Consider the following 14,628-nt stretch of genomic DNA (forward strand, 5'->3'; position numbering starts at 1 on the left):
TGACGAGCTTTACTCAAGTCTTCATGATGAATGTTTAATTAAATCATAAGGTCCCAATGCCCAATAAGGAGGGACCACACCGGTGAATCAGTCTTTGGCCACTAAGTCAGGTTAGGATGAGAGCTTTCATATCTAGGTCTGAACATATTTTGCAGGCTAAACAGGCCCTGCAGGAAGGTTAGCCTGTTCCTACGACACTCTTAAATTTCAATCATTTGCAAGTCTGTATGAAATACTTCAAGATGCAGTATTTTTTACTAAAATTTTCATAAACACGTCTTGCCACACTAGCCTCAGGTAGCTGACGAGTGACGACCTTCCTGTAGCCTAGCAAATGAACATTTATTTTCTAAAAATAAAACTTAGCCACTTACTTTATATTATACTTCAGTGTAACAGCGCCTATTCTCACGTTTATAGACTTCTAAAAGTACAAGTCTCCTATTATTCCTGTCTTTTTTTTAATACAAGCACAAACACAACTCAAACTAGGATTTCTCGTCCGTAAGGGACTTGTTTACTTTGTTTACGTGCTGCTTCCGGAAAACCATAGAGCAGCTAAAGCACCCAGGTGAAGTATAAACACTAGTCACGAACCATCGAGGGCCAGGAGTATTCTGCAGATATAAGCTACGACATTCCCCAGTTTTCTTTGTCAGATGTTATCATTCAATATTGGAGAGAATATCCTTATTGTAAGAGGCACACCAGTGCCTTTGGATCTTTGTATTAGGGTAATTGGAGTTTCATATATCATTGCCTGGGTGAAAGGCGGCAACTGACACTACTCAGTTTCCAGATATCGCAGGATTCAATAAAAGGACCAATTTCATATACAACATTTAATTATAAAACTAGATCAAATGACTTGTTGTTTGGCAGAGGGCACCATGTCCCCGCCATGCCTCTATCACCATACTTTGGTGACAAATGACCAAAATTATTCTGTTCATTAATATTACTTAAAATGATGCAGGGTTGAAAAATATAATAAAAATGGTACACTTATGAAGAACAATGCTGTTACTTATTTATATAAGATTCCTGAGGTGTACATGTCTATATAAACAATACAGTTGGAGAGGAAGGAAAAAATCACTGGTACATTATGGATATACATTATACAATACCTATACATTACAAATGTGTGGACTTTGGTGTGGTTCATTAAACTCAATGGACTACATAGAACGACGCAGGTTACACGCACAAAAATAATATTCCTTTTTTTCATTTGTATGTTAACAACTTGCTTAAAAATAATAGATGAATGTTATTCACTGGTAAGTTTACGTTTTTTTTTTTTTTACAGCACCCTCTAGGTTGAATCATCTGAAAGAATAGAATAAATACGCAATTATCTGCCATTTTCATGGTCAGGGAGCTCCATCCAATTCATTTACTTGCCAAGTGATATTCTTCAGATTTCTTCACTGGTTTTGTAAGTCTGTTACGAGTCCGCGTAAAAAAAGGGGGGCAATATCGATAAACATTAAATCTATGGTAACACTCGCCATACAAGTTATTAACGTACAACTGTTCACTGACTGTTTGCACAACTGTTTATACCCCGCATTATACACCAATCCGTATATAAATATATACATATGCACATATATATGCAATATACATATTTATATACATATATTCAAATACCTTTCTTATTCGCAATGGTCTTTTATCACAATCACTTCACTTGAAAACCCAAAACCAAATTCTAACTTTTTTGTTTGTTTTGTCCTTCGTCTACACCGCAGGTTTTTTTTTTTTTTTTTTTAATTCTGTCAATGACCTCCAGATAGAGATAAAAAAACTTAAAAAGTTCTTTTGTTATCAATTCAGAGTCCAATACAGTGCCACTTTAGTTGATCAACATAGTTTTTTCCTACTTCATGACCACAGAAATATAGTGAAGCAAATAAAACAAAAAACAAATAATAAAAAATTCAGAAAAATAATTTACACAATATCTGACAAACCGAAGGAAGAAACCTCGCACACTGGAAGTCCCTCAATAACATTATAGTACTCTTCATAGTCAAGACTACAAGTTTCACCATTACTATAACATATATATAAAAGGAAAAATATAAATAGCATCTATAATCCTTAAGAAGGATAAAAAAAGAAGATGGGGAGGGGAAATACGATCCAGAGATTAGGATTCCAGAACTTTAGGCACAAAATCATGGATCAAAATGGTGAGGGAGTTAAACTTTCTTATGAAGAGACAACATGGCAACACGACTCTGCCTCAAATCAACGACCTGATAGCGTTTACCTTCTAAAAAGGTATAAACAAAGACAAACTACACATCAAACGTAAGTCATTCTTTTATAACATTACAGGTGGAGATTCCTGGCTTTGGCAAATATAAAAATAAGAGATCGACAAAAGAAAACATTGATATCAGGTCATGTAAACAGGTCATTTAAGTCCCTCAACACTGAAAGATCAATAATGTTCTGGAGTCCGCCTCTTCCGGGAAATTCGAAAAAAAACAAAAACAAAACCACATGATTCAATTTTTGCTAAAAATTTCTTTCCACCAACTCCTACACGCGCTGAAGATGGGTATCAACAACCAACAATACTCTACAATGGGTACGTTGCCCTCATGCAGGTCACAGCAAATGAAGGAAAATATATATATAAAAAGATACATAGGCAGCAATATAAAATAGTGAATGAAAAGCATTGTGAATAAAGAGGAAACAAAATGAAATGGTTAGGACATCAAACATGAGAAGAATAAAAAAAATATTCTTGTGAAAATAATTATAATAATACTTTACAACGCACATACACAAAAAAAAAATCTATATGAAACATTCCGTATAAACACAATATACCATTCGCGCATAATATAAATCCTACATATAGCACTGTAAAATCACTCGTTTAGTTATGCATATTAAGAAAAGATAACTAATCAGTTACCCCCGAAAAAATATATCAAAAATGGTCCCACGATGCACAACAGGCAGTAAGCGTGCTGAAAAAAATGTCTATATTAAAAAAATCGCCTATAAAAATGGCCTCACACAGCTAATGCGGATATAATAATAAAGGGGAATAAACCGGTGTCTTTATACTACTGAAGATAAGGAATCACTCGGTCACATTTATTTCTTGTTTGTTTTAGAGAAATGGTGTCCTAGTGATACAGACAGAAAATAGCTATGATAATGATAATGATATTCAATTAATAATAATAATCACACTGTCACGTTATTACTTTAAACTGTTTATTTTTCTCACTAATATTTTAAGCACCAAACTCACTCCGTCGCTCTCTCTATCTCTATCTCTTATTCATTTGTCTAAGCGGATTTTGCTTTTGGCAGTCCAACGACTCGGTAATAATTTCTTTACGATACATTATCGAGACTTTCATCAGCAATATTAAGCAATAACTCACTTTCCTTGGCCACGGAATCTCGAAGACAATTTTTTGGATAAAGTACCTCTCCCTTTGCAACTTCAAACCAAATCACCAAGTAATAATTTTCTCTGAAATGGTTAACTCTCTCTTCTCTTCTCTTCCCTTTCCTTCTGTACTTCCTTTGCCAGTTCCAGGTCTTGCAGCCTCCTCCACCATTCCAGGAACAGAAGCTGGACTGGAACGCACCACTGGGTCTCGTCATCTCTTCCTGCTCCTCGCGGGCGATGCTCTGGAAAGCTACAAGGTTGGTCTTCCAGAGCTCCCTGGAAACGTTAATTTGAGACCGGGAGGTGAACATCGTTGTGGGTCCTTCTTTCCTCAGTGTTGACTCTTGGTTCTTGTGTCCTGTCCTCCTGGTGGAAGGCGAAGGACTTCCATCTCTGCGAGAGCAGGGTTCTCTGCCTTTTCCTACGCCACGTCCCCGTTTCAACATCTTTATTTTGTAGGAAAAAGAAAGGCTGTTGAAACGATCATACTGCTGTACTACAGGAATTCTACACCACGACCTCTCCCTTCCACAGCTTCTTTCGAGTTAACTTTCTCTAAGCACCAACTGAGTTTGTTGTTGTTGTTGTTAATAATAATAATAATAATAATAATAATAATAATAATAATAATAATAATAATTTTTTAATTCCCAGTCCTTTCTTCGAAAATCATTCCTATGCCAAATACGTCCGACTGATTGTTCCAAACGAGAGCACCGAGTGAGAATCTATTTTCTACGATTTCTGCATTGTTTCAAGCAAGCCGTGCACAAATATAAAATTGGAAAAAAAAATCGACTATCAATTACTCTGCTTGCAAATTTTTCATTCCGTTCTCCGACAGAAAAAAAGCATCTTTTTTCCTCTTCAACACTTATGCATTCACCTGGAAAAAAAGAAAAAAAATTATTGCGAATATATATTTTACTAAAATATTAATAATTAAAAATGGGTCCATTAAGTTTTTCCGTATAGATACAAATCATTCATACACTTGCAAATATATTTTTTACACCTCTGGCAAATTACAATACACTGACTTGATGTTATAAGCTATCTTGACAAACAAAATAGAAGTAACTAAATTCAGTGTTAATTATTTAAACAGTAATTCAATATTCAATGGTAATTAAAACACGTCTAACTAAAACATCCTGCATTCGTTCCAGTAATAAATAATTATATAATTACATACATGATTCAATGTCATACAACAAAGTTACATTATAAGGAAATGTCTTTCAAAGTTCCTGCTCCCTGAATAAATAAGAAAAATTCTATTGGAAAATGATAGTACAGTTATCAATAATAAAAGTTTTAAAAGTAGTACAGTTATCAATAATAAAAGTCTTAAAAGAAGCATAGTTATAAATAATAAGTCTTAAAAGAAGTACAGTTATCAGTAATAAAAGTCTTAAAAAAAGTACAGTTATCAATGATAAAAGTCTTAAAAGAAGTACAGTTATCAATGATAAAAGTCTTAAAAGAAGTACAGTTATCAATCATAAAAGTCTTAAAAGAAGTACAGTAATCAATAATAAAAGTCTTAAAAAGTCCCATAAATGTTTTCTTGCAGCTTCCAAACATAAACATACCCAATCATACACACACACGCATTCTGACCTATAAGAGCAAAAGACAGAACTCTGTATTGGCATATGAGAAAGGGCCAACCCTTGATACACATATTCGAATATAAACTCGATCTGCAGTAAACACAAAAAACCCAGATGCGTCGATGCAGTCGTGAAAAATGGTTCTTTTACATCTGACAATATCACTTATCCTGTTTCTTTCTCTCCAAGTATTCATCAAGGTATTACTAATAATACACAAATGCCTCTAAATCCAATGCTCCCCTCCCTTTATCATTCTTGTTTTATATTTTGCATCCTTTATCATGGCATTTCATTTATAATTTCTTGCATTCGACATTTACTATCACAAAGCAGCCATGTCTGGCATTGGACATTATCTTCAAAGGTTGAAACTATGAACAAATTTTTTTTAAATAAAAAAATCACTATCACTGCTGTATATTACCTCTGGGGCCATGGCCTTAGTATCCTGATGTGTGTGTAATTCATAAGAGTGAGAAGCACCTAGGCTTAAATTCTACATCTTTCCAGTGGCTTTCCGGTTAGGAATCTGAATTTGGATCTAAGGCTTTGCGGTGACAAGCGTGTCCAAAAAGTGAGAAGACTTTGAGAAGTTAAGAGGTGATTGTGGCCGTTACAATTACATATGGATCCGGTAAACAGTGACAAATATAAATAAATATATATATATATATATATATATATATATATATATATATATATATATATATGTGTGTGTGTGTGTGTGTGTGTGTGTATATATATATATATATATATATATATATATATATATGTGTGTGTGTGTGTGTGTGTGTGTGTGAAATGAAAGACTAGGTCCACCAGATGCTATATATTCAAAAAGCAAAATTTCAAGGCTATATATAATGCGAGCATCACATACATCATGGTGGGTCATGCACGCAATTTTGCGGCTTCACCTCTCTCTCTCTCTCTCTCTCTCTCTCTCTCTCTCTCTAGAACCCACATCCCCTACATATCAGTATCTCCTCCAACGAGCCGTCCTTAATGCCACTCTAATCCCTTTGCCGGTGTCACCACATTCCATGAACTAATCTCTCCTCTCCTGCATGATGGTGGATTCTTCCTTCCCTCAGACTCCGCCGTCTGAGATGTCGCCACATCCGTGCGGGCATTTTTGAGATAACAATGAGATAATTCGTGAGGCTAATTGAAGGTTTTAAAAATTCCCCCCCGGGAGAAGAATGGAGTAATTACATCCAACGGCGTGTGACCTCCAAGTCAGGTAATAAGGAAAACAGGCGATAAAAGTTTTTTTTTTTTTTTTTTTTTTTTACTGGAATATGACGATGTTTCAAAACTATTCTTGCTATTTATATGTAAATAGAGCTTTTGTCTTTTGAAATATAATGTAAATGGGCAATTTTCTCGACTGCATCTCAAAGACACGCTAATTGTTTCAATGTCAAGTTTAAAATATTTACTCCACGTAATTATTTGTCACGTAAGAACACCTACCTATAAGTGGTACCAAAATTCCGGGTAGGTGATTAACCTTAGAGAGAGAGAGAGAGAGAGAGAGAGAGAGAGAGAGAGAGAGAGAGAGAGAGAGAGAGAGAGAGACGGATATGACACTTGATCAATGGAAACGCAAAATAAAAATAAGTAAACAATGCACCGAAGAAACTCCAGCGCAATCGAGTTTTCTGTACAGCCGTAATAGCGTATAAGACAGGCCACCGAAAGTAGATCTAGCCTTTGGGGGTCTAGGTATGATGTTGTATGAACCGAGGCCCATGAAACTTTAACCACGGCCTGTTGGTGGCTTATCCTGTATCGTTGCCAGAAGCACGATTATAGATAACTTTAACCTTAAATGAAATAAACAACAACTGAGGCTAGAGGGCTGCAATTTGGTACGTGAATAATCAACATCCCAATTTGCGGCCTTCTAGCCTAAGTAGTTTCTCAGATCTGCGGCCGAAAGGACAGACAAAGCCGGAACAATAGTTTACTTTTACAGAAAAGTAACTGGTCCCACAACAAGAATTTGGAGTAATCATCAACAACTACGATCGAGAACGCCATTTCTTGAACGGTTCTATCAATCAAAAACTAAAAACAGTAGGCGTTTTTCGCTTCCAAATTTCAGTCCTTCATGCATGCGGTGTATGATGCTTTTGTAAATTACTCTTGCCCTTCCTTCAATAAAGAGACAATGAAGCAACATGAGACGTTGCAGTCGACTTTGCTTCCCTAAAAGCACAGAAAGCACCCCAAATATTAACGATGCTCTATTTGACATCTAAATGGAATAAATTGCGTATGCTATGAAACTACATCAAAGCCAAATTCATTATGTAAATCTTTGGAGGAGACTGAGAAACAAGATTGTCTTCTTTTACTCGATCAACCATATTTGTTAGAAGGTTGTCTTTCAAGTCCATGACCACTGTAGGCTTGTTTCATATGAATAAGGCTCGTTATCTGTATAATAACAGAAAACACGAAGAACGTGCACACGGTCAAACTTAAAACTGTCACACACCTTCAGTTGCCCCAAATCTTCCAGAACTCGATCACATAATCTCATCTTTTGATTTAACGTTCCCAACTCTTCCCAGCTTTCCCTTAGCTCATATCTCAACAACCAGATCTCTTCCTTACCATCTATCTACGCCTTCTCTTGTCCCTTATCTTCCTACGATCTTCCTTCGAACTGTCAACCCAATTCAACTTTCCCTACAGCCCCACCTCAAGACACTTGTCTCCCTCACCTGAACTTATAGGACGATGTCCCTCTCCTTAACTTGTAAGAAGACATCCCTCACCTTAACCTATAGTAAGATGTTCCTCACCTTAACTTATGGAAAGATGTCCCTCCCTAAACTTACATTATGTCCCTCACCTTAACCTATAGAAAGATGTCCCTCACCTTAACCTATAGAAAGATGTCCCTCACCTTAACCTATAGAAAGATGTCCCTCACCTAAACTTACCGGAAGACATCCCTCACCTTAACCTATAGAAAGATGTCCCTCACCTAAACTTACCGGAAGACATCCCTCACCTTAACTTATAGAAAGATGTCCCTCACCTAAACTTACCGGAAGACATCCCTCACCTTAACTTATAGAAAGATGTCCCTCACCTAAACTTACAGGAAGACATCCCTCACCTTAACCTATAGAAAGATGTCCCTCGCCTAAACTTAGGAAGAAACATCCCTCACCTTAACCTATAGAAAGATGTCCCTCGCCTAAACTTACAGGAAGACATCCCTCACCTTAACCTATAGAAAGATGTCCCTCGCCTAAACTTACAGGAAGACATCCCTCACCTTAACCTATAGAAAGATGTCCCTTACCTAAACTTACAGGAAGACATCCCTCACCTTAACCTATAGAAAGATGTCCCTCGCCTAAACTTACAGGAAGACATCCCTCACCTTAACCTATAGAAAGATGTCCCTCGCCTAAATTTACCGGAAGACATCCCTCACCTTAACCTATAGAAAGATGTCCCTCGCCTAAACTTACCGGAAGACATCCCTCACCTTAACCTATAGAAAGATGTCCCTCACCTAAACTTACAGGAAGGCATCCCTCACCTTAACTTATAGGACGACGTCCAATCGTAGCCGACCTTTTCTCCGGCGACGGCGATGGAGTGGGACCTCTGGAGGGGCTTCCTCTTGATCGGCCGCTCGTCGGAGCCGCAGTAGGGGACGTCGCAGTAGTGGATAGAGTTGTGGAGAACGGGGTGGTAGGAGATCTTCTTGCGGGGGATGGGACTAAACTGCACCTGTTTGAGGAAACGGAAACGTAATGAAAATTCAATTTGTAACTAATTTGTGCATTTATATTTTTGCCCTGCTATTTATTCATTAAGTTTTTAATGTCTTTTTTATAATAAGTGATCTATTCTTTTTGTACTTCCTTATTTGTTTTTTCTAACAACTGATCTCTTCTTTCTGTAATTATTATCTTCAGTAATTTCTTTCAAAAGAACGCCATATTCTTTGGAAGATTGAGTTTCTAGTCAATAATGGCTCCTATTGGCGTGTTCCATATGAATAGGGCTCATCTCCCGAATAACAATAAAATAGTAATAATAATTGGAGGAAGGTTAGGTGGGGGAATGGATGATTCATAGGTTGTAATTTGATTTGTCCCTACATCAAGGCCCTACTCTCACTCTCGTAGGACAACAGCGTTTATTCTATCTATGCAAGAGTCTGACTTTCACTGCTAATTTCCACAAATTATATGGAAGTGTTATCTTTATAGATACTGAATTTAACACATTCAGTATATAGGTGGACGGAACTATTGGTAAGCTAACCACTACATGAAATAAAACTGCAAATATGAAAAACCTAGGTTTACCTGTTTAACCAAGCTTCCCAACAAAGAGAGAGAGAGAGAGAGAGAGAGAGAGAGAGAGAGAGAGAGAGAGAGAGAGGGACCAAAGTAAAACATGAAAGTACAGCCCAAAGGTCACCCCAATTTCTTTAGCCAAAGTAGGATTTATAACGAAACCGAGAAAAGATAAAACACAAACTCACACTTAAGTGCACATACTCTCTGTCTCTGTCTCTGTCTCTCTCTTAAACACACACACACAAATACATACACACACATATATATACACACACAATATTAAGTATTCCTAAATCTTTCCTGAGTTAAAAAAACAATAAATGCGAAAATTTCCCATACTGAAAAAAAAACCAATTGAAGAGCAGATGACTGATCGATTATGGCTACTGCCGACGCCGTCCACGAAGAAATCATTTCAAAAAGATCTTCATTCAACCTATTTCCACCACCTCTTCCTCCACCTCACCTTCAGATTGCCAACCTTCTGGTAGCAGATGTCCAGATACTGGATCTCCTGGCAGGGGAGGACGACGTCCAGGGGTCTCTTGACGGAGACCGACTGCCTGTGGTGGATTCCCTTCGACGAGAGGCTGGCCCCTAACGGCCCTCGACTCTTCAGGAAGCGCTCCTTCAGGCTCAGGCCGTTGGCCGGGTTGGTCTCGACGGCGTCCCTGCAATGACCCAAAAAGAGGATAATAATAATAATAATGATATAATTTGTGTAATAAAAATCCAAAATTGTTATAAAAATCCACAGTTATATAGTAAACTATATTACTATGTTTTACATAGTAATATAGTTTACTAAATAACTGTGGATTTTTATTACACAAACTGTTTTTCACGTGACTGTGAATTTCTTAGCAATGCGTAATAATAATAATAAATGTAACACTGATATTTTCATGGTTATTTATTAGAAGAGAGAGAGAGAGAGAGAGAGAGAGAGAGAGAGAGAGTCCTTTCCTGTATGCAATCAAGAGTAGTGATAAGAAACCATTGTTCCCGGACAACTTCCGTCGTCATATGTCGCCGTCATTATATTCCCCCCCCCCCCCCCCCCCCACCCCCCCCCCCTCCCCCCCCCCCCCACCCCACCCCCCCCCCCCCCCCCCCCCCCCCCCCCCACCCCCCCAGCCCCCCCCCCCCCCACCCCCCCCCCCCCCCCCGCCTCTCTCTCTCTCTCTCTCTCTCCTCTCTCTTTCTCTCTCTCTCTCTCTCTCTCCCCCTGTTCTCGTCATCCCACATGCACGTGCACGCGTGCTTGAGAGCATGCGCGTCCGCATATTCCACACTTCCGACCATGCATACACTTCATGAAGGTTGCAAGCGAGTCGCGTATTAGAAATTTTTGTCTGCTACACAATATGATCTTTAATTAGCTTTTTAAGAGTTATAAATTATAAATAACAATCTTCCTTTTACGGGACTACTCAGAATTCAAGCATGAAAAAAACAACAAAAAAGTTCGAATTCTTCCGAGCAGTGAATATTTTGCTCTAGGTAAAGTAAAACCATTTTAAAGAATTCATAATTCACTACTAATAGCATTCCTAATGTTAAGCAGAATTGGTAACTATGTGAATTACTTATAATATTTCTGATCACATAAGGAATTGGTAACCGCATGAGAATATCTGATTAAAAAATAAGTTGCAATTCCGTAGATTTTATCCCACTGCTATGGGTCTTATCAACATTTGTGACCGCAATGAAAACCAGTTGGCTTCTGGACAATCCATACATATTAATAACAAATGGTGATCAGAAAGATTTTTAATACGAAACTAAAATCAAGACTTAAAAATCCATGTAACACAGAAGTAAAGGAGAAGAAAATCTATTTGTGAAAATGCGCGTAGGTCACCATAGCAGAGACGAACACTATAGCAATTTAAACCGTTTGGTCCCCTGGATTATCGTCGTGATTCATGTTTTCCATGGATCTAATAGTGAGGTCGGGAAGACCCAGTGAAATTAAAGATTGAGGTCGGGGAAGCCCCGTAAAATGAAATTCTGGGGCTTCTTGGAAGGGCCACAAAAGTGGTCGAATGACTGGGACAAAGATGGGTCAAGAGGTCACACTAAAATATGAGTCAGCCGGAAATGGATAAGTAAATGACAGGAATAATTAATTGTATATAATTAATCAAAAAATTGTAAAGAAGTAAATAACTGTAACACAAGTCTTTGGAACTAATTAAGGAAAATACAAAGAATTGTCATGAAAAGAGTATGACTAATATATAATATCATAAGATTACATGATATTAATTTTACAATACCGTAATGAGAGAGAGAGAGAGAGAGAGAGAGAGAGAGAGAGAGAGAGAGAGAGAGAGAGAGAGAGTTGTGGGTGTGGTCCCAAGGGTCAACAGCCTCTAATGATGGTTACACTCTCGCTGTAACTCCAGCCATGAATTCAACAGCCTCCCCTGAGCCATAACCATCAATAATGTTGCATTTTCTTCAGCAATTGCCCCAACCTGCACCCCGAGCTCCTTCTCTGCCTTCTCCTTGGCCCTTTCCTCCATCTCCCACTCCCCCTTCCCCCTCTCGTCCCATTCCTTCACACCCCAAACCCTAGCAACCCCACCCGAAAAAATCTCCGTCTCTTTTCCAAGAATTTCCATATTTAGTTCTGCCCTTTTCCGAAGGTACCCGAAGGTACTTCTCCCCCTCCCCCACCCCAACATCCCTAACTCATGTCCTCCTCCCCCTCCTGCTTCAACCGATTCTTCTGCCCTTTCATAATGTACTTTTCCCTCCCCCTCTTCCACTTGCATACCTTCTGGAACTTTCTCCTACATTTATTGTGATATCCTTGGTCACGTGACAGAAAATGTCCCGGTATCCTGAATGTCAATCAACAATGAACACCGACTTTCACTGTGACTGCATCAAGGCAAAGTCCTTAGTGGTAGGTGTTGTAATCAGAAATGATCCTAAAGGACTCATTTCCCGATCCTTACTTGGATCTCCTAGAAGGCTTCCGAGACCAGTTGTAGAGACCTCTTTCTTTACTTTGGTCTCTACGACGCAACACTCGAGGAACAGCGAGACGCAACACTCGAGGAACAGCGAGACAGAGTACAGGATCTGGTTTGCTTCTCTGCTTTTGTAATTACTTAAACCTAATACAACAGCTCCCCTTAAAAACCTTACATGATTTTACATAACAAATGAAATTACTTTAGCTGTTAACTAATATTTCCGTGTATTGAAATATGTTCTTTGTTACCTTTATTCAAAGGATTTTATGGGAATGCTTTCATAAACTAGACATCGAAGACCTTTGCCAGTTACAAATTTGGTTTCCAACCTTTCTCTCTCTCTCTCTCTCTCTCTCTCAACAAGGCTACAATAATTAAGGGTATAGGAAAACTTATCTTCATGATACTAGATCTATTCATATTATATCAAACAGGAAAGGGAAAGAATCTTGAACTAAGATGAGAAAAATCAATGTAAAATAAATTCTTCGTCTCTTTTAATATAACGTCTTAGTATCTAAAAGAAACATTTTTATGAAAGCGCATTCGGGAAGTTGAATTCCGTAGACTTTTGTTCTGGGTGTAGTAAGCATTACTACGATACGCTAAAAATTCCATACAGCATACCTTTTACATTTTTACATTTCAGTGCATTTTTATCTATTTATTTTTTTCTTAATTTTCTTAACTAATTTTTTCTTCGTTCTTCTTTAATAAGTGACATCTCATCCTTTTATATTTCCCTGTACTTACTCCTACTCCTTCGAAGCTAATGAACACCATATTCTTTGGAAACTTGAATTTCAAGTCAATGGTCCTTGTTGGCTTCTTCCATATGAATAGGGGTCATAACTCACTAGACTGCATTTGAATAAATTACAAAAGTATGATGAAAGAGAACGAAACAAGTATACCAACCAACGACAAAGGAATAAAACCATTTAAAATGGAAGTTCATATTGGGAAAAACAAGGGCCTAACCAACATTTTCGAATAACAAGTCACTCGTAACTTGCTAGCAATGTAATGCCATGGTGACAAGGATGGGAAATTAGAAGAGAATTTTTTTAAGTATCGGAGGTAGAGGAAATTATTACTGTTTCTTGTCGCGATAATGGTGACTTCAGAATGCTAGAAAACTGTTCAGATGCATTGATGTCTCCAGCCTCCAAGGTCTTTGTATTGCAAAGAATATTGCTCTCATTCGTGGGTTCCTTTTTCCAAACAGTATTGATTGAGAATTAGATACTGTCGAAAGATTTCACAGGATAATCTTCAAAGGAATTACTCAATGATAATTTTATTATATTATTTTCCCACTCAGTTTTACAGTCACAGGTAGTGACAGCTGTGGAATGTAGTTGTACGTATGTATCCATCACTGCATTCAATCCTGGCCAGGTGCGGCTGTTGTGAAGAACGTGACAGTAGTTATTTTTACTTTACTGTTATTCGGAATGTGTTCACACATAACTGGAACAAGCCTAGAAGTTCATTCACTTGTTCCGCAATGCCCCCAAAGAAGAGGATGCCAAACAAATCAACAAGTAAATAAAGAATGATATTGAGGAAAAAATGGGTGATTTAAAGTTGTATTAGTGTCTTTCCTATATTAATGAACTGCTATAAAGATTCTGTAATATTTTTCATTAGGTGACGAAAGCAAACACTCAAGACAGGTGAGCAGTATATCCTTCGACAACATCTAATTCGGAATAAATATTGTTTCAGTAGTATAATTAACACTGTTTGGAAAAATAAAAGCACAAATGAGAACTATATTGTCTGACCTACAAAGATCTTAGAGGTTGGAGACAACAATGCATGAGGGCAATATTCAAATATTATCACGACGAAAAACGGTAATAATTTCCTCTACCACTGGGGCTTAAAAATAGAAGTTCTCTTATAATTCCTTTCATATCAGAGAATGTACTGACATTGTTACAAAATGCTGGTAGCAATGACAAAGAGAACACTGCTATAACTTGAGATATCCTCTGGCCAAAGTTTCTCCCATAATGCCATGACCAACGACAACCATGAACAAATGATAGCTATAACACTGGTTTATAGAGAGAGAGAGAGAGAGAGACCAGAGACGGAGCAGACCGAGAGATGAGAGACGAGAGAGAGAGGTGAGGGGGAGGGGGGTAGTGAAACTAAAAAGAAAAAAAATTTTTTTTTACAAAAAGTACCACAGCTAGTCTCGAGAGGTACAAAGTCCACTGATGAATACATGG

General features: G+C 37.8%; 1 protein-coding gene across 8 annotated transcripts in view; it reads right to left on the minus strand.

Moving 5' to 3' along the window:
• Nucleotides 1-827: 827 nt before the first annotated feature.
• The window catches only part of LOC135197946 (uncharacterized), a 503,607-nt gene continuing 489,806 nt past the window's right edge, over nucleotides 828-14,628 (minus strand). For 7 of the 8 annotated variants that reach the window (XM_064225235.1, XM_064225229.1, XM_064225230.1 and 4 more), the window contains 3 exons: nucleotides 9,859-10,063; nucleotides 8,621-8,814; nucleotides 828-4,319 (listed from right to left, as the gene is read on the minus strand). In XM_064225235.1, coding sequence (XP_064081305.1) covers nucleotides 4,316-4,319; nucleotides 8,621-8,814; nucleotides 9,859-10,063 — 403 coding nt within the window. In that variant the 3' untranslated portion in view covers nucleotides 828-4,315. The remainder of the gene's footprint in view (nucleotides 4,320-8,620; nucleotides 8,815-9,858; nucleotides 10,064-14,628) is intronic. The other variant, XM_064225236.1, reaches the window with a different exon arrangement.

This window comes from Macrobrachium nipponense, chromosome 21 (assembly GCF_015104395.2).
Source record: "Macrobrachium nipponense isolate FS-2020 chromosome 21, ASM1510439v2, whole genome shotgun sequence".
Classification (NCBI taxonomy): Eukaryota; Metazoa; Arthropoda; class Malacostraca; order Decapoda; family Palaemonidae; genus Macrobrachium; species Macrobrachium nipponense.